Consider the following 21,239-nt stretch of genomic DNA (forward strand, 5'->3'; position numbering starts at 1 on the left):
GCCCCCCCCCCCCTTCCCCGTCATCACCGATGACATCGCGGTTGGTGGTCCCCATTTTCGTGCCCACCGACGGTGACATTACCCCGGGGGGGGTGGCGCCGCGCTGAGCCCTCCCGCCCGCCAGGGGGCGCCGTCACCGCCGGGAGCGGCCGGAAGTGAGGCGGGCTGGGCGGGCGAGCGGCGGCGGCGGGATGAACGCGCCTCCGGCCTTCGAGTCCTTCCTCCTCTTCGAGGGCGAGAAGAAGTGAGCTGCCAGCCGGGGGGGGCGACCTTGTCGGGCCGCAGACACCCTCTTCGAGCCGCGGGGGGCTGGGGGGGGGGGAGGCCCGGGCTCCCCGTACGGGGAGCCCGGGCCTCCCCCCCCCCCAGCCCCCCGCGGCCTATGTGGAGCTTGGCGGGGTGAGGGGGGGGATCCATTCCTTGAGGTAACGGCCTGTATCCACTCAGGATCACCATCAACAAGGACACGAAGGTGCCTAATGCCTGCCTGTTCACCATCAACAAGGAGGACCACACGCTGGGGAACATCATCAAATCGTGAGCTAAGGCGGGGGCGGGAAGGGAGTAAATTAATTTATTTGGGGGGGGGGGGGCGGTTAGGGGCTTTTTTACCTCAGGAAGTTGAGATAGGTGTTGTCAGGTCAGGGCAAAGGCTTTAAAAGTGAGGGAACAGCCTCCACAAACATGTTCGTATTTGAACGGGTGTGGGGAAAGCCCACCAGAAATACGGCTTTTTATTTATTTTTTTAATGTAAAAAGCATTTGTATTTGCGCTGTGTGGTTATTCACTGCAGCTTCTCCGTTCCAGGCAGTTACTGAAAGACCCCCAGGTGTTATTTGCAGGGTACAAGGTCCCGCACCCGCTGGAACACAAAATTATCATCCGCGTCCAAACCACCCCCGATTACAGCCCCCAGGAAGCGTTCACCAACGCCATCACGGATCTGATCAGCGAGCTCTCCCTCCTGGAGGAGAGGTTCAGGGTAAGCTTGTTGCTTTTTTCTTTAAAGTATTTCAGCTTCTTGCAATTAAAAATTAAAACAGAGGGGAGGAGTACTGTAGCTTAGAGCTGGTCAGTAAATTAATCAAAGCCCAGCAGCATACCTCAGCTCCTGTCAAGGCATGGTGGAGCTTGTCTGCTCTTAATTAAGGGTTATTGGCATGCCCATCGGGGGTTCAGTGGGTGCTCTGTAATTCCCTAGATGGCCGGCATTTGTTTTCTCACACTCTTATTAGTGTAGAAAACAATCTATCTTCTATTCTAAGTGTTGGTTTGGGTTTTTTTATTTCTCCTGCCAAAACTCTGGGATAGTATTATTTTTTTTTTTGGACCACTTTTCATAACTTCTACCCAACTGTGCAATTGTATTTATTTAGCCCCTGATTTTTGAGGCTTAATCTGCCCGAAAGGTTATTCAGAGAAAACTGGGAGGGCTATGAATAGGATGCTGTCTGTAGTGTTCTCTGATATGCTGGTAAAAGGTAACAGTGCACCAATTTTGTAAATATGTTTTGATATTAAGTATTACTTTTCTGGATGGTGTCAATTTCCACTGATGGTTTGTGGTTCTGCTTGTGTTGCACAGAACACTGTTACGAATGTTTAAAGTAACCTCGCCCAGCTCAGTAACACTTCTTGTCTTAGCGTATGTATTTTTCTTTGTGTTTTACAGGTTGCTATTAAAGACAAACAAGAAGGAATCGAGTAAAATCATCCCCTTTAGAGGCAGACTGATGTGTGTGTTAGTTGGATGTTATATTTAAACCTCCATTCATGGCAAATATTTTCTCCCTTGTCCCACTTACGTTTAATTTTTGACAGTAGCAGCGGTATTTTGTGTCTTTTTTTTTTTTTTTTTATACTAGACGGGCACTTTGCCAAGAGGATAAATGTCTTGTTTGATTTGATGGATAAGTCATTAAAATGGTTTCTACTTTTCTAATTGGAGCCTTCAGTCAAATATTTGTACTGGGCTGTTGGCGAGTTTATTGTGAGCGTACTCTCAGGATGAGAAACTGCTGTGTGAGGGGGTAGATGAACCCTCTGCTTTTCCTTTTCAAAAAGTCTAGGCACTGCCAACTGAACTGGTATTTTGTTTTATTAAGTGTCGTTTCTATAAAACAAATGCACAAATTGTGAAAACGTACAGTAAAAGAAACCAGATGTTTACAATGACTTGATGAGTTTAACAAACTCTTACGGTTTGTTTTTTTTTTTTCCTCTTGCACATAATAGCTGGTCTAGAAAACTTCATGGTTACATGGGTAACAGTCACTAATACTGCACTATTTCAAAGCACGGGAATGAAACTCTGTTATAAGGAACTATGACTTCTTCCAAATTGCCGTTATGTTCACACTAGTTAGAACAACAAGGTAAGTGAAAGTAGGGTCTGATACCACATTGTTTATTAGGACTTCAGTCAGCTGCTCCCCATTGTCTCGAAGCTCTGGCCACTTGAGAATCTACGAGGAGAACAGAGTTGGGGTAGGAAAGGAATGGTGGTATTGTCTCTGAAAGTGGGAGGTTACTAGTGATTGAAAGGCCCGGCTTGATGATTTGGTTTCTGCGGAATCTGCTTCCCTGCTAACCTGGGGAAGCGGAATAAAAAGGTGGTTCTCCTTTCTGAGGGAGATGGTGCAGCTTTATGGTACTCTAAAGGACCAGGGTTTAAGGCAGAGGGACTTGATCAGAAAGAAAAAGGTGAAAGCAGCTGGAATTGACTGTTGACTTGGACAACATGCTTGCAAAAAGTTTACGGAGCATTAGGTCACATCACACCTATAGCTCAAGACCACACTCTGGAGTGAGAGCCTTTGAGTGCATGTGCCTTCATCATGCAAGAGAACAGTAATTGCCCAAAAGAGGACTATCTCAAGTGAAAAAAAAAGGTGGCATGAGCATAGGGAAGCAGTGAGCCCTTTCCCATGTGCAGTTCTGCCAGGGAACAGCCGCTCTGGCTTCCCCCTCCTCGCCCCCCCAGGGAAATGGCGTCTGCACGCTTGTATTGTCAGGCTCGCCAGTTTAACTCCCGATTTTTTTACCCAGGGCCCTTCTGCTAGGAAAAGTGCCAAACTGCAGAACGCAGGAGCAGACAGACTTGCTTTACAGCTCTTAATTCCTGTCATAGTTCTGTTTGTGTGAGATTTGAAAGATGGCCTTGGTCACGCTCTGAAGATTGCTTTTAATTGCTTGTGAGGGCTAGGTAGAGGGAACAGTGGGCATGTTCTGGTGTAAGTCTGATAGCTCTGCCAGGGGGGAGATGGAGGGAGGCCCCACTCAGCCCCAAAGCGTAAACGAGACCTACCTGCGTGGGAGGGATCCTTCTGTCGGAGCGCTTTCCCTTTGCAGAGGTCCATGCTGTGGTGTAGTTTGAGAGGTTGTACATCCACACGCTTCCCTTCTCGTCACCACAGAACACGTAGTCTTTTGCTGTAAGACCAAAAGAAGCAGCTGGAAAATGAGCGTGGAACTGGGACTCCACTCCTCTATAAACCACAGGTGGAGGATTCCAGGGGAGGACATCATACTTCAGCAAAATTCTATTTCTAGTACAAGTATATTAATCTATCTTGCTCTGAAAAATTAATTTAAAGATAAATTGGCTATCTGACTGTAGTGCAGAAAAGCTAATGATAAGCGTTTTGGCATTTCTTCTGACTTTTTGGTTTTGGAAATTGGTGATCAAATCAGGTTTGTTTATTCCTTGTTAGTCTTAAAAGCCAGCTGCCTGCCCTGTGTGTGGCATTCCTACCCCTTACTTCAGCAGCAGTAAGCATTTAAATGGCTCTAGAAAAGCTACAGGGGCAAGCCATCAGCTCTGTGTGCTTTGAAGACCTGTAAAGGAAGACTCTGTTGGCACTGTACAGTCGGTGTAACGCTGTAAGCCTGAGCTGTTCCCCCGTTGTAGGTACAGCCTCGCGGCTCGCCCCGGTGAAGGGTGCTGCCTACCTGGGCAGGTGCTGAGCGTCAGGTAGGAGAGGTCTGTCGGGGACCACTCGAGCTCGGCTAGAATAACTGCAGATATCGTCCGCTGGCAGCCTTTCCCCTTTGTGTCAAAAGACCGACTCCAGCTCCATAAGTATATGCATCCCGGTTTAGAGCTCTTGGAAACTAGGGAAGAAAGAGAGGAGAGAGGCTGTGTCAGTTGCTGAGAAGTGAAACGCCTCAAAACAAAGGCTGGCCTCTGGTGAAAGTGGTCCATCTAGAAGGTGGCTTTTAACATGTGGGACCTGATAGCAGCAGCAGCAACAACTGTTTCCACCTCCATTACCTTATTTCAGGATAATTGGAGGCTGCAGAAGGATTTTCAGTCCCATGCAGAACAAGCATCAGCTATTCAGAAAGACCCAGACCACGCTTTTAAGCACCCTCACACACATGGGAACCCTCAGTTCCCCTGGAAAAAAAAAAAACTGCTGCGCCCAGCCCTTGAGCAGAAAGGAGCTCTCTTCCCTCCCACTTCAGCACTGCTGAAGAGTCCATCTGGTTTCCAGTCCTGCTCAGACACGGGTTTGCACGTCTAGCCCACATTTTAGGGAAAGATAAGTGACTCTGGGAGATGACTCCATTTTCTGTATCCCCTAAAAACCTAAAGAAAAGGTAGTCACACCCCATTCGGTCCCTCTGCTCATGGTGCTGCCATCAGCCTGCCACACGCTGAGGTGCCTGACCGTTTTTCTGGATTGGGTTATTGTGTTTATACTCACCGATGACATCATCATTCAGAAAAGCCAAACCGTCAACCCTGTGAGATGTTGTCATGCCTCCGTCCTCGTCAGGAAACTGGAATACGGCTTCAAAAGGCCTAGAGTAGGGGAAAGGGTGAAAGAAGTCAATGGGCAGCAGCGGAACAGAACCCAGGAGAAGGAAATGTGTGTTAGTGAGTCTCTTGCCAAACTCGGATCAATTCCCACTTGAACTTAGCACTACTGGCCACCTGGGTTTGTTAGTATAGCAGAAGCCTGTTTGCTGAAGAGACTGCTGTTTTCCTTCCTCTGTTTTTGTAGCCATCGGGATTAGCCTATGTGAGCAGGGCCTGACTTCACGTGCTTCTTTCTTGCCATTTTTTTTTCTGTGCTCCCACAAGATGCCAGTTTCCCGGGTACCCTCACGTACCAGAAACAGGCCTTGCTGTGAGACTGGCGCTCGCTTCGAGAATTTACGCTCCCTTACACTACTTCAAGATGATACAGTCTTAAGTTTTAGGGTATTGTATTACGCTCCTGTCAGCCTTCCTTCAAAGTAGACTGCAGCATCAGTACAAGCTCACGGCTGCTACCTTTGGACACACCTTTAGCATCATGCTAATATTTTTTCTTGCCACTGTGGGAAGGGGAGTATGGTTTCAGTTTGGTAGGACGTGCTGCTTTTCTTGCTCAGACTTCCTCAGTGAGAAATACAGCCCTTCCTAGGACTACCTCTTCTTATTATTGAAAGCAAATGTATGCCCCTGACTTCTGGTTCTCACCTGCTTTTTTGTTCCTTATCCAGTTTTATGTTCCAGGCAAAGCAGCCACCTTCACAGCCCGCCAGCAGGTACTGATCTGGGCAGGTGGGGACCAGGGCAATCCGTAAGGGAATGGAGAGTGCTTCTAGCACCAGCAGCTGGCTAAAAAATAAAAAAAAAAAAAAGAAAAGAGAGAACAAGCAGTTAAGTGGTGCTGCGACGTGATAGTTACAGGCTCCTGGACTGGCCACATCTGGTTTTTGAACCTTTACCTTGATTTGAAATTGTAGTCACAGTCTGGAATCCCAATATCCCAGAGCGCAATTCGCTTGTCATAGGATGCAGCTGTGGGACACAGAAGAGAAGCAGGTAGTGACACCGCTGCTCATCTGGCTCTTCTCGTGCTAGCTGGCAATTCTACCCCTGTTACAGGCTGAAACACTCTAAGCCCGTGGCATCAGAGAGCTCATTAAAGCACGGCAGCAGTCACTGAGGCTCCTGGCTCAACACCGCTTCACAGACACTGTCACACATGCACAGTCAGTAATTTGCGTTCTTATCCCGTGCTCTGAGAGGAGCAGATAAAAGAAAGCTTGTTTCCTGGTGTCCATTACTAAGTTGTGGCTTCACAAGGTCATTAATTAGTGCCCCTTTGAGCTTATGTTTCTGGTCATGGGTTCTAGTGGAATCTATGAGCTCCAACCTCTACTCTCAGGCAGACACCACTTTATTCCACGTATCCATGGCTTACTGTGTTTGCATCCACGGCAGCTCCTATTGGGAAAGTTAGGCACTGACGTAAAGCGTCAAAAGACACTTAACATCACCAAGCTGATACACTGATAGCAGAAACAACCCTAACAGATTACTCAAGAGTAATCTGGATCCTAACCAGATGGCATCCCTCAAATTCAGAGCAACCAGGTTAGTGCCCAGTCCCCAAACAGGCATGCAAAGACTCTCACTTCATTACTGTCAGTTTTTCTAAGCAACACATTGAGCCTTGCTGTCCATGCCATTACATGGATGTACCGTCAACTTCCTTATCCCTCTAGGCTTCTGCTTTTTGCGCTCTTGAGCTGCTTCTTGAAAAGTATCCACTACAGCCACCCATGCGTTAAAAAAAATTCCACTTTTAATGGTTCATGTAGCACTGTAACCACTCCAGGATGTGGGTAACTGTAGGCAGGAGGAACAATGTGCTGTGGGGTGCAGGTGTGGTCTGAATGGCTCTGTAACAGCTTACTTTACAGGCCTGACAAAGCAGCTGCAATTTGTAATACGATGGTTCATTTCCCACCAGCCTGTTAAGCCTCGGCCTCTGTGGGCCCTACGGTGGCAAAGTGCTCTCCTACACCAGGACCTGAATAAAAATTTCTGACTGGGCAAAGAACTCAAAAAGATTTTAATTTATCCAAAAGCAATTAAGCGCATAGTTTTGCTCATTGGAAAAACTGAAATCCAACAGCCCATTATACGCTGCATTGCCCCTGTTGCCGTGCTTGATGAGAGCCCTGCCAGCTGACCGCTCGCTGCCTGGCCCCCAGCAGGCTGCTCTGGCTATCATTCTTCTTACTCATCCCTGCGGAACGGATCCGCTGCTCAGCTTGTTTGTGGCTAATGCCTGTGTGATAGCCACCCTGAGAGCTACCGAGACTGAAACACAAGCTGCTGCACCTCAGCTAAAGAGTCAGGCTCTGCGGCTGAAACGATTTGTACCTTCTGTGGATTACTGCCATATGAGACTAACAATACTCTCTCCGTAACGTCTGTCCGTGCTTTTTGTATGTGTGCATGGTCCCTACCTGAACCTGCTTGCACCGGTGACAATCCCCCTTAAGGAAGCCCAGCCTTTTCTACATTAGGTACTAAAGCTAAAGAGATTCTGAACCAGAGACTTACTGAAGAGGTGAGTTTCTCGAGTTGGGCTGAAGCAGACAGTGGCAATGGGCTTTTTATGAGCCTTTATCTCTCCGTAGCAGAAGTCAGCCGCCACATGAATCAGTTTGACGATCCCTCTCCTCCCAGCAGCCGCCAAGATATTATGAGATTTTTTCCGACTGTCGCTGATTACCATTGTGAGGGTTGTCCATGCAACACTGAAAAACTCCTAGGATAGGAAGAAACCAAAAATAGCATGAAAGAGAACAGCCAGCAGGATGGCTGTTAGCTCAGAGATAAGACAACTATCAGGAGAGCTATTCAGGTGAAATGACACGACTATTCAAGCCACAGCATCGAATCTCAAAACCAGCCTCAGAAGAACACAAACTACCAAACCAGGATGTTTACTCCTCTACGCTGTCGAGCAGCTTTGGCAGCCTGGATACACACACACATGCCTGTGTGAGGAGGAGAGAAGCAGACTGACCTTTTAAACTAGTAAAAAAAATAAAGCCAAACAACGCTAAAAGGACAAGAAAAAAACCTTTACTATCAAGATTCATCCTTTTAAGACCTGTCCACACTAATGCTTGAAACCCTTTCAGAACTCTTTGTAATATACAGTACGTACACGTGTATATAATTATCAAGGATTATGGTATTTCCATGCAATGCTTACTCTTGCAACCTACCTCTGTAGCCACCTTATACTTTTTCAGCACTGTCCCCGTCTCACAATCAATCAGACAGACAGATTCCCCTCCACATGTTGCCACGGTTCTGGAGGAGCTCACGATGGGATCTGAAAGACGAAAAGAAGAGGTGAGAAGTCCCCAGGCTCACAGATAACACATGAAGACTGCAGCTTATCACTGCCTGGTGCTCTCCCAGTCTCCTGTTTTCAAAGTAAAAGAAGAAATACGTAAGCAAGTCTCTTCCTGACAACGGAGACTACAGCTTGAAGGAGCAGGGGTCTAACGCATGGAGTCCACTGGGATTCCAGAGCCGGGTGGTTCTGGGAATCCTGCAAACCTCTTTAAGAGCTCACCTTTCCTGGCTCCACAGTCTAGCAATGGCTCGAAGACACAGGACCAGAGCTGCGTTTTAAAATCCTCGCGGCTGTTGCCTTTACTGTGACACTGAAGAAAATGCAATGGCTCTGCACTGACATCCTCCTACAATAAACCATCCACATTTAGAAAATTCATTCCCCTGACAGCGGTTTGCCTGTGATTGCCTTGACAGAACCCTCTACTGAACAGAGCAATCTGAGTTAAACTGAAGTATTTTTCAGCCCTTCTGTGTTACAGAGAACAGGAGAGACTGAGGTGCCACCAATGCTCAAGACTCCTAAACCAGCAGGCAACTGTTTAGAAAAGATGTGCCCAGCAGACCCCAGCAGTGAACCCCATTTCCTGCTGTAAAGAAATGTGAAAAACCCTTTAGATCCCCACTGGTCTGAGCTGAGGGGGAAACACCTTTCCCCATGCAGCCATCAATTTGACCTGAGAGCAAGTCATGCCAGTCCCGTTTCTAAGAACAGGCTTTCACAGTGCACCACCTCAGAGCGCTGGTCCATCCATCCCCTGCAGGGGATTCACTGTCTCCAGGGGCGGGCCTTCCCTGACGCCTCTGAGAGATTTAAAACAACAAGAAAAAAAAACAAAACAAAAACCGTAACTCACAATATATCTGGCCAATTATGAGCTCCAAGCTGTGTAGAGCTCTGATGAAATCTGAATGCGGCTCCTCCCACTAAACCAAGAGGCCGAAAGCCAGTCCCAAGGGGGCTGATGGACATACCTTGCCCTTGGAGCTCCTCACTGGGGTCAAGCTAACGACTCCGTTGTCCTGCTCCTGGCTTTTCTGTTCCCCTGACAGCTGTCTGGATCTTCTGTTGTTCTGCCCCTTGGGAAACTGCTCTCCATTCTTCTGTGTCTCCTCAGGTCCCTGCTCAGGGGTTGCCTCTTTGGCTGGCTGGTTCGATGTTCTTGGTTTATCAGGAGCTGAGTCATCCTGCACACGACTGGATTTTCTGGGATTTACTACAGCCTCCTCCTTGGTGTTTGCCTGGGTCTTGGACCTCTTGTTTCCAGAGCCTGGTTTTGAATGATTTCTTTTCCTCTTGCTGGGCGTTACTGTGACCTATAAGGCATGTTGTCAGTTTCTGCAAAAGGTTTCTAGCTTTCCTGAGATGTGCAGATGATTTGTAAGTCACAGATATTAATTATTCAAATGCAAGTACCCTCCCACGGTTACATACTGGATTCCAAGAATCAGACAGCCCACAGCTGCAGAGCTCCTGGAGGCAGAAGCTAATGAAAATCACGCAGCCAGCCTCATGTTCATCTCCCTCCCTTGTCCCAGTTACTTGCGATTTACATAGGATGTGGAAAAACAAATCTGGCCTACGCACCGAGGGGGTTCAGTCTGCAGCCATTTCAAAGAAGGCAAGTACCCTCAAAGTCTGGCCATGCATCAGCCCAATTCTCTCATTAAAAATATCCCTTCCTTAAAGGAGAGGTGGAGTCAGTAGGACTACATTCATGAAACCTTTGGGGTTTCATATAAAAATGGAAGCTCCTTCCTCCTGGGGAGCAACTCAGCCTTCACATTGCTGGGAAAGCTTCAATCTGGCCATAAAGAACAAGGCTCAGCTCTTGAATACAGGCTGGAGACCAAAGGGTCATAAATGTAAACTGACAAGTGTGACTGAATTCATAAGAAATAAAAAGGACACTGTTAACGTAACTGGAAAAATCACCTACCTGATCCACATCCCCTGCAGCTTCCCTGGGGCTTTCTGTACTTTCTTCCTCATTCTCATCCATCATTTCCTCTGATTCAGGATCTGTGCCTAAGTCCAGACCCAGTGAGCATGCCAGCAACTCTTCTGCAATCATTTTCACCTTAGAAGCAAAAAAAAAAGACAAAAAGCAACAGCCGTCAAACTCTGATGTGTAACAACAAGAACTGCTTTGCTGAGTTTTTAATATCTGTTCCCACTATTCTACATGAATTTCACAAGTGATGGAGGAGTCCCCAGCTGACAACCTGGCAGGACAAGTCCTCTGCTGACATTACACGACCCAAGAACTTCACTTTGTTGTGGGCACCCAGGGTACACATTTGCGAAAACAACAGCACAGCAGTGAAACAAGACAAAGGAGAGATGGCACCTCAATTGTACGTACGCATACACAATTAAAACATATGTTACAAACTAAATGGTATCTTTCCCCACTGGCAGTAACTACAGTTCGTCATTATCTTTTCTCCTTTCATACAGCTTCCATCACGACTAAAGGTTACCATTAGAGTTATTTGCAAATAGTTAAGTACTGAGGATACTGCAGTCTTGTTAATTAGTACAAGTATCGTTATTACTTATGAATTAAAAAATGATGTTTAATGACAGTGATTGCAACTTGGTGCGCATTTAGTCCTAGTGCTTCTGTAATTGCTTAACAAAGCAGTGAAGAAAACCAGAAAAAGTGCTACCATCTGTCTGCAAGAGCCCTGACACCCTGAACCCAAATCCATAGAGCATTTTGATCAAATCCATTCAGAATCAGGCTGCAGAGTCCTTGCCTGAAGAACAGAAGGGTACGTGAAATGTAACCTACCCGCCAGCGGGTGAATTCACTGAGTGAGCTGGGTCCATACACTACATTGGTCTGTACTGACTTCAGGAACTTTTTCTTGATGGATTTCACTTGCTCAGCTGTGTATTTCTCAGGAAGTTGGTCACGGAAGAATTTTTCCCAGTGAGCAGTAACCTAGGCAGAAAGACTGAGTTTGTTCAACAGAATACTAGAGAAAACCAGAGCAGAAAAGCACAAGAGTACTTGTAAAAGCATTTAAGAAGTTGCCATCCTCAAGGCTCCGCTAGCTAAAGGATGGCACTGCTTCCCTTTGTTTTATCAGTGTTCAAACCACGACTTCAGCTAACAAGAAACCCAGTTCCTCTGAACGAAGCCTAAGTGAGTGTGGCTAAGCAGATACTGTCAACATAGACCCAGGGCAATGCCTGATTTCATGCCTCTGGATCCATAGCAAACGGTCTTAAGGAGTCTTAGACTGTGCCCTACTAACAGAGAGTACCTGACAGGCAACTGATTTATTATAACAGGCACAGGATAACGAGGATGCTGGAGTTTTCTTGTAGTTCAAAGTGTCTGCGTGAGCAGAACTGGTGCACATGTCATCCCTATATATATAAAAATACCTCGATTCCCAAAAGGCTTCTGAACTACGGGCACAATCACGCAGATGCTCACCTATCAGCACAGTTTCCCAACTGAGAGTTTCTGGCGGGTAGTGACACATCCATAAGCATTTGGACCCAAGAGACCTTGTACATTTAGACACAGCAGCAAGAACTGGGCAGCCAGGTACAACGCAATACCATCAGGGAAAGGTATCTGGGGCACAGCTACCAGCACAAAACGAACAGCACGGGGGAGCATTTGGTGTCTCATTAAACAGCCAACCAGACCCAGCCGCCTGCAGATGAGAGCCTGCGCAGCTCTCGCCAAGACCCTTTGAGGTACAAGGTATTACACAGATAACAGCACAATAAGCCACCCCAGTCTTCAGTATCTGATCTCTCCCCCACTGCGACACAGAAGGAATTAACAAGATCAGCTAACTAAAATACAAATGGTAAGAGCAGTACTGCACAAAAAAAACCCCAAAAACTTTTCATAGTACAACAATAATTTTGCTCAAGATCACAACATGCTTTGTGGGGACAATCTGCCAGAAGCTAAACTGTGAACGCAAATGAGTGAAAATACAGTTCCAAACATGCACAGCTGAAGAAGAAAGACCAAATCCTTGTTCCTGGTGTATGCTGGAAAAAGCAAGACTGTCCTGAGCTTGGTTTTGTGCTCCCCATTCCTGGGGACAGGACAGTGATGTAAATTAGATGGGGAGGTGTATGCAGCTGTTACGTCAGCACCTGGCTTCTCCCATTTTTGAATGATGATAGGAGTGACCTGAAAAACCAGAGGGTCAGACACAGACCTTGCTGGCCCGGCTCCTGCGATTTAAACTGAAGGCAGAAGTCGGCTACGTAGAACAGGTAGAGCCAATGCAAGCACTGACCACAGAAAGCAGCAATAAGACATTTACTAGGTAGCCCATACTGTGGACTGTGCTCAGATCAAACCAGAATTATTGTCAACCACTTGATGTTTGTTTGCAACTCTGTCATTAAACTGAGCACAGTATTTAGTTATTCTCAGGTGTTTAGAGATTAAGAAAATATCACACATCTTACCTTGCTGGTGAGTTTACGACTATTGACACGCCTCACATGATTAGCCAGTTTGGTTATGTCTTTGCCATTGAGTAGCCGCAGATTTTGCAAAAGAAACATTACTTTATAGTCATCGTTGAGCTAGAAAAAGAAGATCGGAGTTACAAAAATTGTACACATGGTACTTGCTTTAGCTTTAGCCCTTTATTAAAATACACCCAAGGATGAGAAGAATGTGTTTAGTCAGGAAAAGTCATTTCATAAAGTCTTCTCAGCATTTTCGACTTGAATATCACCTCTTAGTTATAAATTAACGTTTACAATGTTTAGTTATAAATTAACCCCTGTGAGTTGGGATCGTGAACTGCAGACAAAAGCCCTGCCTCACGCTTGTGCAGTACTAACATCCAACACGAGGTGGTGGCGGTGTAACCAGGCTCATCTGCTCGGGCCCGAGCGCAAGGCAGGGTACTCTGTCCACATCCTTCAGCTCGGAGTGAGCATCTCAGACAGAGGAAGGCCAGCCCTGCTACAGTAAACGAGTACCGGCAGGGTTTCTTTGGTTCAGGTGCGTTTTAGGTCAGACCAGTTCCCCAACCCAGTTTACCATACAGCCACACATCTACTTCTGCCAGCACGAAACAGCAAATAAGCATCTGGGGACAGCAATGGTGGCTGACGCCAGTTTAAAGCACAAGTAAAATTACAGTTTTGGAGGCTTAAACTGTACAGTCAGCAGAGTCCCTTGGGAGAAGTCAGAAAACCTAAACTAGACGAACCACCAAGTTTAACCCCTCATCCGAGGACCAAGGCTGCTCTTCCAGAGCACAAGGGGCACTAAAACTAACATACGAGAAGGATGTGTCTCCACAGTCATTACTCTATTTTACACAAGCGTGAGCATAAGATACCTTGCCGGATAAGCTACCTAAGATGGGACTCTGTTCTGGAGAATCAGGAGTTCAAGTTACCCAGATTTTAATCTGAGTGGTTTTGGGCAAGTCACTTCTGCAGACTGGGAAACAGTGGCACAAACTGGTGAAAGGGAACAAGATGACGGGCTGCTTCCTCAGATGCCCTAGCACTTGCTGCATAAGAATAATTTATAAGAACTAGGCATAACTGTTGTTTGTTTCCCCCTCTATTTAATGCTTAGCTTGTAAGGATGGGAGGTAACTCACTGTCAAGTACACATTGTTCTCGTAGGTTAGCTCCTCGAGCAGAGGGAACTGTTTCAGAGCAGTTACATCTTCCAGTTTGTTGTTGTTGCAGTTTAGGACGCGCAGATCAGGCAGGGTTAGACTGTTCGGAAATTTGTCCAGTAAATTATCAGAGAGATCTAGTTTCTGCAGATGCCTCAGACGGGAAAACAAACGTGGGTCTAAGTCTCCAGTCTTCAGTTGCAGCTTGGACAGGCTGAAAACAAAAGAGAACGTGAACTGTCTGCAGTTCATCGGGATAAAACACGGGATACAAGGTCCCACCTGGTGGCACCTCAGTCTAGCACAACTCACTGGGTAAATCTGACCAAACCTGCTTTTTCTCGTCTGCAGCATTCTGCACCACAAGCACACGTACGTGGCAAAGACGCTGTGTCTGAGTTAATATCAGAGACTCGAGTGTACCAAGGTATTTGCAGTACTACTAACCTGCAATGCAGATATTGGATCAGTTTGCTGACCTGGCTCAAAACTTTTCTCCTCTTCATTAGAAGTTAAGTTCAGGCCACGTGCAGAGCAGGTCCCCAAATAATTTGGCTGTTTTCAAAGGAACTAACTTCACAAAAAAAGTGATTTTTACCTTTCTTTTACAGTGAATTTTGCTGCAAAAACTTCCAACAGCAGATATGGAAATCTATCAAACAAAATCCCAAGGGTGCCACCAAAACAGAAGTATTCTGTCTGGAAAGATAAAGAGGTAAAATATTTGAGGGGAAAAAAAAAAATACCCCTTCTCTGTAAGAGAGTGAAAACTGCATATTATAAGAAGGGTCATTTAGATTGGACTCGACCATTTAGTTGAGCTCCAAAGGGACCTTCTAGTCCTGACAGTCCTCCTGAGGACACAAGCCTGAGTTCCTTTAACAAACAGAATCTCCATCTCCAATGATTATTAAAAAAAGGCCTTCTAAATAGAAATGAAGCGTGAACAAATGAGGTAAATAAAATTAGGAAGCAAGACCACTTGTCACCTTCACTTGTCACCTTGGAAGCCTAACCAGCCAGTCAAAGCACATAAGGCCGAACAGAATTCAGCTGGCCGTAAAGCTGAGTGTGACCGCTACGTCATTTTGGGGAGAAACTCAACACAGCGTTCCCCAAACAGATTTCTGAAATCTAACCCTTGAAAACCATGGTATGAAGCTGCATGGGAAAAGCCACACTCTAGAAATTCACTACTTCAAACAACTCAACATCACTTTGTTACCCAGATTACTGCAGCCTATACTCTACAGATAAAACTTTTGAGTTTCTCTCTCAAAAATTTTTTTTTAGCACAAGACAAACTAAAAGAAGTAACTTTAAAGAGTACATATGAAACCCAAAACTCTTACATCAGCATCAAAAACAACAAAGGCGCCAGCCAGAAATTGGCTCACTGAGTCACTTGGATTCACCAGTTCTGGAATAGTGAAATTCCACTGTATTAATCATTTGGAAAGACACGTATGTCCCATGACCTCTGTTAAGGATCTGAGCAACAAAACTGTTTTTAGTGGTTTCTAAGCGTGTCAGAGTTTAGTCTCCCCTTCTGCAATGTCTGAGCTACTAACATAATTGGATTTAGAGGAGATGGAAAGTGACGGAGGGAGAGGAAAAAACCCTCTAAAATCCAGGCCAGAAGACGTTGTCTTATTCACATTAAGCAAAGACAGAAGTGTGCTGGGGGTAGGGGAGTATGTCTTAGGGTTAGGAAATCAGGATCCAGCCTTAGGCAGTTTTACAGAATGACGGTGGCGGCATATACACAAAACAAATGGTGAAAAGAAGTGGTAAACTGCTGATAACCTATCTAGCGAATGCAGCTCCAGTAGTGCTCACTGATCCCGCATCAAGAATGCCATCTCCCATTCTCTGCTTTGTAACCATCTCTCTTTTTTCAGTAAAAATGCTTAGGGAAAGAAAGACAAAAAAGGATCATCCAGGCTGAATTCAGCTGGAATTTTCCATGGGCCTGTCTGCACTTACTTCAGCGTCTCGATCTTTCGCAGCCTCGTAGATCTTGGAACCGCTCTTTCCAAAAGAAGTTCTGTAGTAATTTTTGACATTTTTAATCTCCACCCCTCTGCTGGTATCACTACTCAGTCAGCTGCAAGATCTCTTCTTGTGACCTTCCTGGTAAAACAAACAGGAATAAGAGGAAGTCCTTTCAACTGACTCCAAAAGCAGGGGGAAAAAAGAAAAGGTTACAAGGTTAGCTACTGATTTTTCTGCTGTGTTTGAAGTTGCCTTTTTTATACGTTTGAAATGAAAATACCAGAGACTTCTTGTTACACTGGGCACACACTCCCAACACACTGACCCAACCCATCTCCGAAACAACAGCGATACCTCCCTTGGCTATTAAAGCGACAGACCTGCTGTCGATGAAAGCTGTCCACGTGGTGACAGCACTCGGGACTAGGACAGTCCCGCAGTTACCTCTTTGTACCTCTCCTGAGCAGCAAGGCTCTGCTCCAAGAACTCCAACACGCTTTCAAATAAACAGCAAGAGTAAATACACCTGTTGTGAATGCCTTCCTCCCAAGGAAATGACACGGTGCGCTTACTAGTCTGACCAGATGGATAGACTCTTGGCTGACAACTTCTAAATTCCCTAAAATTTTTGAAAACTGAATTACCAGAAATGTAAAGACCCACCAATCAAGAACATAATTTCCTCACCAAGGGGAAAAAAAACCCAACAGCATTCTGTGTGTTACTGGGAATCGACAAGTGTTTTCATGTATTGTTGTGGATAGGATAGTACGTGCACACACACGGATACGCTGATATTTAGAATACTAACACTGTTAGGGCCAAAGTAGCTTCATGAAATTACTGGTTCGTGGCTTAGTGCTCTGTCTGACACAGATTCCAAGAGACGGAAATAAAAGAGCTCCAAGGCCAGGCTCGCTACTGTCTTTTTGTGTTAGTCTCAGCGCTGCCTAAACGCCACTCCAGCAAATGGCGAGGAACACGCGAGGCACTAAGCTGTCCTCAGGCTCCACTGCAGCGCCAGAACACGCCTACAGCACCTGGTCCATTGGGTTTGACGGGCAAGGGAGCATTGCTTTGTTAACACTTGTAAGTAAGGACAATCCTTCGTGCAAGGAATATTTTATGCCAGCATAAAGAGCGCTGAGCCTGAAGAACAGTTTGAACCGCAGCTGTTGTGGATTTCATCCTTCAAGCAACACAGCCATCACTGAAAGCCCAACCAGAGGATCAGGCCCGTACCTGATGAACCTATTAAAACTCCCAAAGCTCCAGTATCTATAAGAAAAATTTGACACCAATGACCACAGACGTTCCCATCACCCTCTTTTGACCACACCGACAGCACGGACACAGCTGTGTCACCCATGACACCCCGGGGAGCCACAGGTAAGACACCCCAAGGCCCCATTGCCACAAGAGGACGGGAGACACTGCAGAAGGCACATGCGATTATTTACCCCGACCAACCCCATCACCAGGCCTAACCAGGAACCGCCACCGACCCCTCCTCCCGGGGCCGCCAGCCCTAGGGCAGGCTGTGGATTCGGGCCAGGCTAGCGCAGCGCAGATAAAACCGAGTTTGATTTCGACTACCCCACACCAGCTGGGCCACCGCCTCGCCTCAGCCCAGGCAGGCCTGGCGCTGCCACCGCCACGCTGGGGACAACCCAGCTGTCAGCCCGGCCTCTCAGCGCCTTCCCGGCGGCCCCTCGGACGGCGGGCCGGCTCGGCGGCGCTGCCTTCGCGCCGAGGCTGCCGGGTGGGGCCGCGGTGTCCTCCTCACGCCGCCCCGAGCGCTCGGACGGCGGTGAGGGCCGGCGCCGGGCCGCGGCCTGAGGCGCCCCCACGCGGGGTCTGCGCGGCTTGGGTGGCGGGACTACAACTCCCAGCAGCCCCCGCGGCGCGGCCGGGCCCCGCACCGCTGCTCAGCGCCGCGGGGGATGCTGGGAGTGCGAGTCCGTGTGCCCCCCCCCCCCCCATCCCCGCTCACCGACCGACCGGCGTGCGCCCAGCCCGGCCGCCCCGCCGCCCCCCCGCCGCACCACCCCCTCCGCCCCCCCCCCCTCACCTGGAAGCGGGCCGGGCGGCGGGAGGGGAGGAGGAAGAGGAGACGGGGAGGAAGGAGGTGTGTGGTGGAGCGTAGGGGGGGGGCCGTTTTCCTCAGCGCAGCCGGCGGGGATGGAGGCGGCGGCGGGTGGCGGCGAAGGGCCGGGCTGCGGCTGCAAGGGGATCCGCTCCTGCCTGCTCTGCGAGGGGCCCGCGCAGGCCGCTCCGCCCCCGCAGGTACCGGGGAGGGGGCGGCGAGGCGGGGCCGGGCCGGCAGCGGGGCGGAGCCGGGGGTGGTGGGGGGTGCCCGCCATGTTCCCCTCAGGGCGGGCCCGGAGGGCCCAGGTGGGGAAGGAGCGGGCTGGCCCGGCGCCGAGGGGGATCGGGGGGACTCCAAGGGGATGGAGGGACCCCCCGCATGGCTCCCCAGGGGGCTGCGGGGCCCGTCGAGGCCCTGAGCCCCGGGGGAGAGCCCGGGCTGGGGACAAAGCAGCGTTGCCCCTGGGGTATTTCATGGAATCACAGAATGGTTTGGGTTGGAAAGGACCTTACAGATCATCCAGTGCCACCCCCTGCCCTGGGCAGGGACGCCTCCCACCAGCCCAGGTTGCTCCAAGCCCCGTCCAACCCGGCCTTGAACCCCTCCAGGGATGGGGCAAAGATTTGTGATTTCACAAAGATTTGGGAAAAAGCCCAAGTGGCTTCGCCCGAATAATGTTACCGATCACGCAGTGACCTCGAAAGCCAAGACAGACCTTACCTGAGTTTCATACATTAAGAAAAATAACAGCTTAGCCTTTTGGCCTCAGCGGTATCTATCAACTTCCCTCATTCAACATTTATTGATATGAAAAAACGTATCTCTACGGCCAGCCCAAGGAATACCGACCATTAATCTCCTTATACATTTGGCACTGAGGATCATCTCTTCTTCCCCGTCTTTGCAGGATAAAGACATTACTAGGAAAGAAAAGCGGCTTCAAGCAAGCGGCACAGTAATGCTGGAGCTGTAAAAAAAAAAAAAAAAGCAGGGAAAAGTTGTTCCCCAAAAGCAGCTGTAAAATTTCTCATGTCTACAAGAATCCTGTACAGACAGTTCTCATGCTGCAGCATCAAGGCTGCAAGGGTAAACCATGGAAATGTATTATCTTGAGAAGTCTTCCCCCCACTGCTTTTTTTCTTCTCCATTGTTATTTCCACAGGGAGAAGATAATTTCACTTACTGTCCAGAAACAGGCCTAGCTAAAGGGAATGAGCACTCGGCATTTGCTGGCTGGGCATTTCCATTTCCAGGGGTGTTTCTGAAGGAGGAGTTCATTAGCAAAGATGAAGAATCTGAGATAGTTGAACTGATGGATCGAGATGACTGGAAACCATCACAGTCTGGCCGAAAGAAACAGGTTTGACTTGAGAAGACCATTTGTTCTTAGATCCCTCTGGAAAAGGAAAGCTGTTTTCAGTTAAAACCCCAAATACTTCGATGTTTCATTAAATGTTTTCCCTTGAAAGCTTTTCCTGAAATCAATTGCAGGAATTGCTTGTAATTAAAGTCAACGTCTTGCAAAAATACATGATAGTTACAACGAACGGTATTTGATGGTGCACGTTCAGGCATTAAAGTTCCCACAATCTCCAAGTGAAAGAAGCGGGTGTTTCAGTTTGTTTTTACTTTACTGGTGAGAAATCTAATTCCAGAGAGATTAATGTAGCATCACTGACTCCTTTTGCAACCTGGTGACCAGGTCACTGGCAGAGATGAGAACTCAAAAGTTTTGACCACGAGCCCTGCAGGGATCACAGCCTCTCCGAAAAGACTTGTCCTAGATTTTTCTTTAATACTAGCTTTTTTCCCCCCTCTTCTTTTCCAACAGGACTATGGACCCAAAGTGAACTTCAAGAAACAAAGGCTGAAAGCTGGCAGCTTTACGGGTTTGCCAAGCTTCAGTAAAAAGATTGTGGCACAAATGAAGGCCTGCCCTGTGCTAGGAGGTTTCTTACCTGTCGAACAATGTAATCTGGACTACATGCCTGAAAGAGGTTCTGCCATCGACCCCCATTTTGATGACTGGTGGCTTTGGGGAGAGCGTCTTGTTAGCTTAAACTTGCTTTCAAAAACCGTGCTATCCATGTCTTGTGATTCAGAGGACAGTATCCAATTATTTCCCGCTTTCAGTAAAGAAAACGGGGAATTAAGTCCCCCTGGATCTTTTACACAGACGTCAGCGTGCAAGAATTCAGGCGAAGAGGGAATCAACTGCGTTTTATCCCCAAGGCTTGTTCCAAGTAAAGAGGTGACTGTTGCCATTCACTTACCCCAGAGGTCTCTGGTGGTGCTGTATGGTGACGCACGGTACAAGTGGAAACACGCGATTTACCGCAAGCATATAGAGCACCGCCGAATCTGTGTCACGTTCAGGGAGCTGTCTGCAGAGTTCAGCGCCGGCGGAAGGCAAGAGAAACTGGGTAAAGAACTGCTAGAAATAGCTCTTTCATTTCGAGGAAGACCAGTGTGATCAGCAAGAGGAAGCCAGAATTGCATTTTGTTAGGAAATTTGAAAAATAAAGCACAGAATTTGTACAACTCAGTTTATTTCTGACGCGTGCGTAAGGAACCGGGTGTGTACGGAGATAAGCTCAAATCAAATGGAAATTTAACAAACAGAAATGAGAGAGTGCAAGGAAGGGGGGGGGCTGCTTGTTTGTTTGAAGACTGTCCTGGGCAATGGGAGCTTTTAGGCGAAAGTCAGAGGTGAGCTGTTGTATTCATTAGCTTGTTGTAACAAAATACAAAAAGCAAGTAGCCAGTTCTTAAACACTCAAATTAAACCAAGAAAGAAACTTGGAATCATTGAACTGAGCTGCATATCAAATGGCCCTTGGCATACATTCAGCCCAAGCCCTGCAGCAGATTTTTAACCTTTCCTGGCCCGTTCTCGGTTCCCTCATACCGCTTTTGGCGCTGCACTGTGCCGTAGGGACACAACTACCTTCTCACCCGCTTCAGATAGGTCCTTTAGAGAGCAGCTCTCCAGGGGAGGAGGGTAAGCAAGCATCCCCCCACAGATAATACAACACACTGAGAACTAATTAAAGTAATTATCCTTTGCTGAAGAGTCATGCTCTAACAGTGAGGATTAATCGTAAATGCTGTGTGTGACCTATATCTTCTGGGACCCAAGAGCAGCATTTGCAGAGGGGCGATGCCGGCTCTGGTGCAGAGACAGCTTGGGCAGAGTTCAGCCCAAAGACCTGCACAGACTGTGTTATTTCCTGATCGTTTGTCATCTCTGAACCCCGCTGTCAACTCTCAGTAGCAGGAGGCTGATTTTTGGGAATAAGCCGGGCAACAGACTGCAACACTGGCGGCTCTCATTTTTTTTCTTGGCACCTCCAGCA

At 47.6% G+C, this 21,239-nt stretch overlaps 3 protein-coding genes across 4 annotated transcripts; 2 read left to right on the forward strand and 1 right to left on the reverse strand.

Annotated features, from left to right (window-relative positions):
• The first annotated feature begins 116 nt into the window (after positions 1-116).
• POLR2J (RNA polymerase II subunit J) lies at positions 117-2,176 on the forward strand. Its single transcript, XM_063341332.1, has 4 exons — positions 117-244; positions 448-537; positions 809-983; positions 1,674-2,176. The coding sequence occupies exons 1-4, from the start codon at positions 192-194 to the stop codon at positions 1,707-1,709; spliced, it is 354 nt and encodes a 117-aa protein (XP_063197402.1). The 5' UTR covers positions 117-191; the 3' UTR covers positions 1,710-2,176.
• Positions 2,084-18,037, reverse strand: LRWD1 (leucine rich repeats and WD repeat domain containing 1). 2 transcript variants are annotated; one of them, XM_063341324.1, is made up of 16 exons: positions 17,866-18,037; positions 15,786-15,932; positions 13,779-14,013; positions 12,619-12,738; positions 10,961-11,113; positions 10,103-10,243; positions 9,138-9,479; positions 8,383-8,509; positions 8,027-8,136; positions 7,353-7,560; positions 5,723-5,795; positions 5,472-5,612; positions 4,711-4,808; positions 3,953-4,114; positions 3,309-3,433; positions 2,084-2,466 (listed from the first exon to the last, which is right to left on the reverse strand). In XM_063341324.1, the coding sequence occupies exons 2-16, from the start codon at positions 15,863-15,865 to the stop codon at positions 2,326-2,328; spliced, it is 2,256 nt and encodes a 751-aa protein (XP_063197394.1). In that variant the 5' UTR covers positions 15,866-15,932; positions 17,866-18,037; the 3' UTR covers positions 2,084-2,325. The 2 variants fall into 2 exon arrangements, with proteins under 2 accessions (XP_063197394.1, XP_063197395.1); XM_063341325.1 differs by lacking the exon at positions 17,866-18,037 and adding an exon at positions 17,391-17,596.
• ALKBH4 (alkB homolog 4, lysine demethylase) lies at positions 17,948-21,173 on the forward strand. Its single transcript, XM_063341326.1, has 3 exons — positions 17,948-18,080; positions 19,046-19,243; positions 19,715-21,173. The coding sequence occupies exons 1-3, from the start codon at positions 17,976-17,978 to the stop codon at positions 20,354-20,356; spliced, it is 945 nt and encodes a 314-aa protein (XP_063197396.1). The 5' UTR covers positions 17,948-17,975; the 3' UTR covers positions 20,357-21,173.
• Positions 21,174-21,239: the final 66 nt, after the last annotated feature.

Source organism: Chroicocephalus ridibundus, chromosome 7, assembly GCF_963924245.1.
Source record: "Chroicocephalus ridibundus chromosome 7, bChrRid1.1, whole genome shotgun sequence".
NCBI classification, from domain to species: Eukaryota; Metazoa; Chordata; class Aves; order Charadriiformes; family Laridae; genus Chroicocephalus; species Chroicocephalus ridibundus.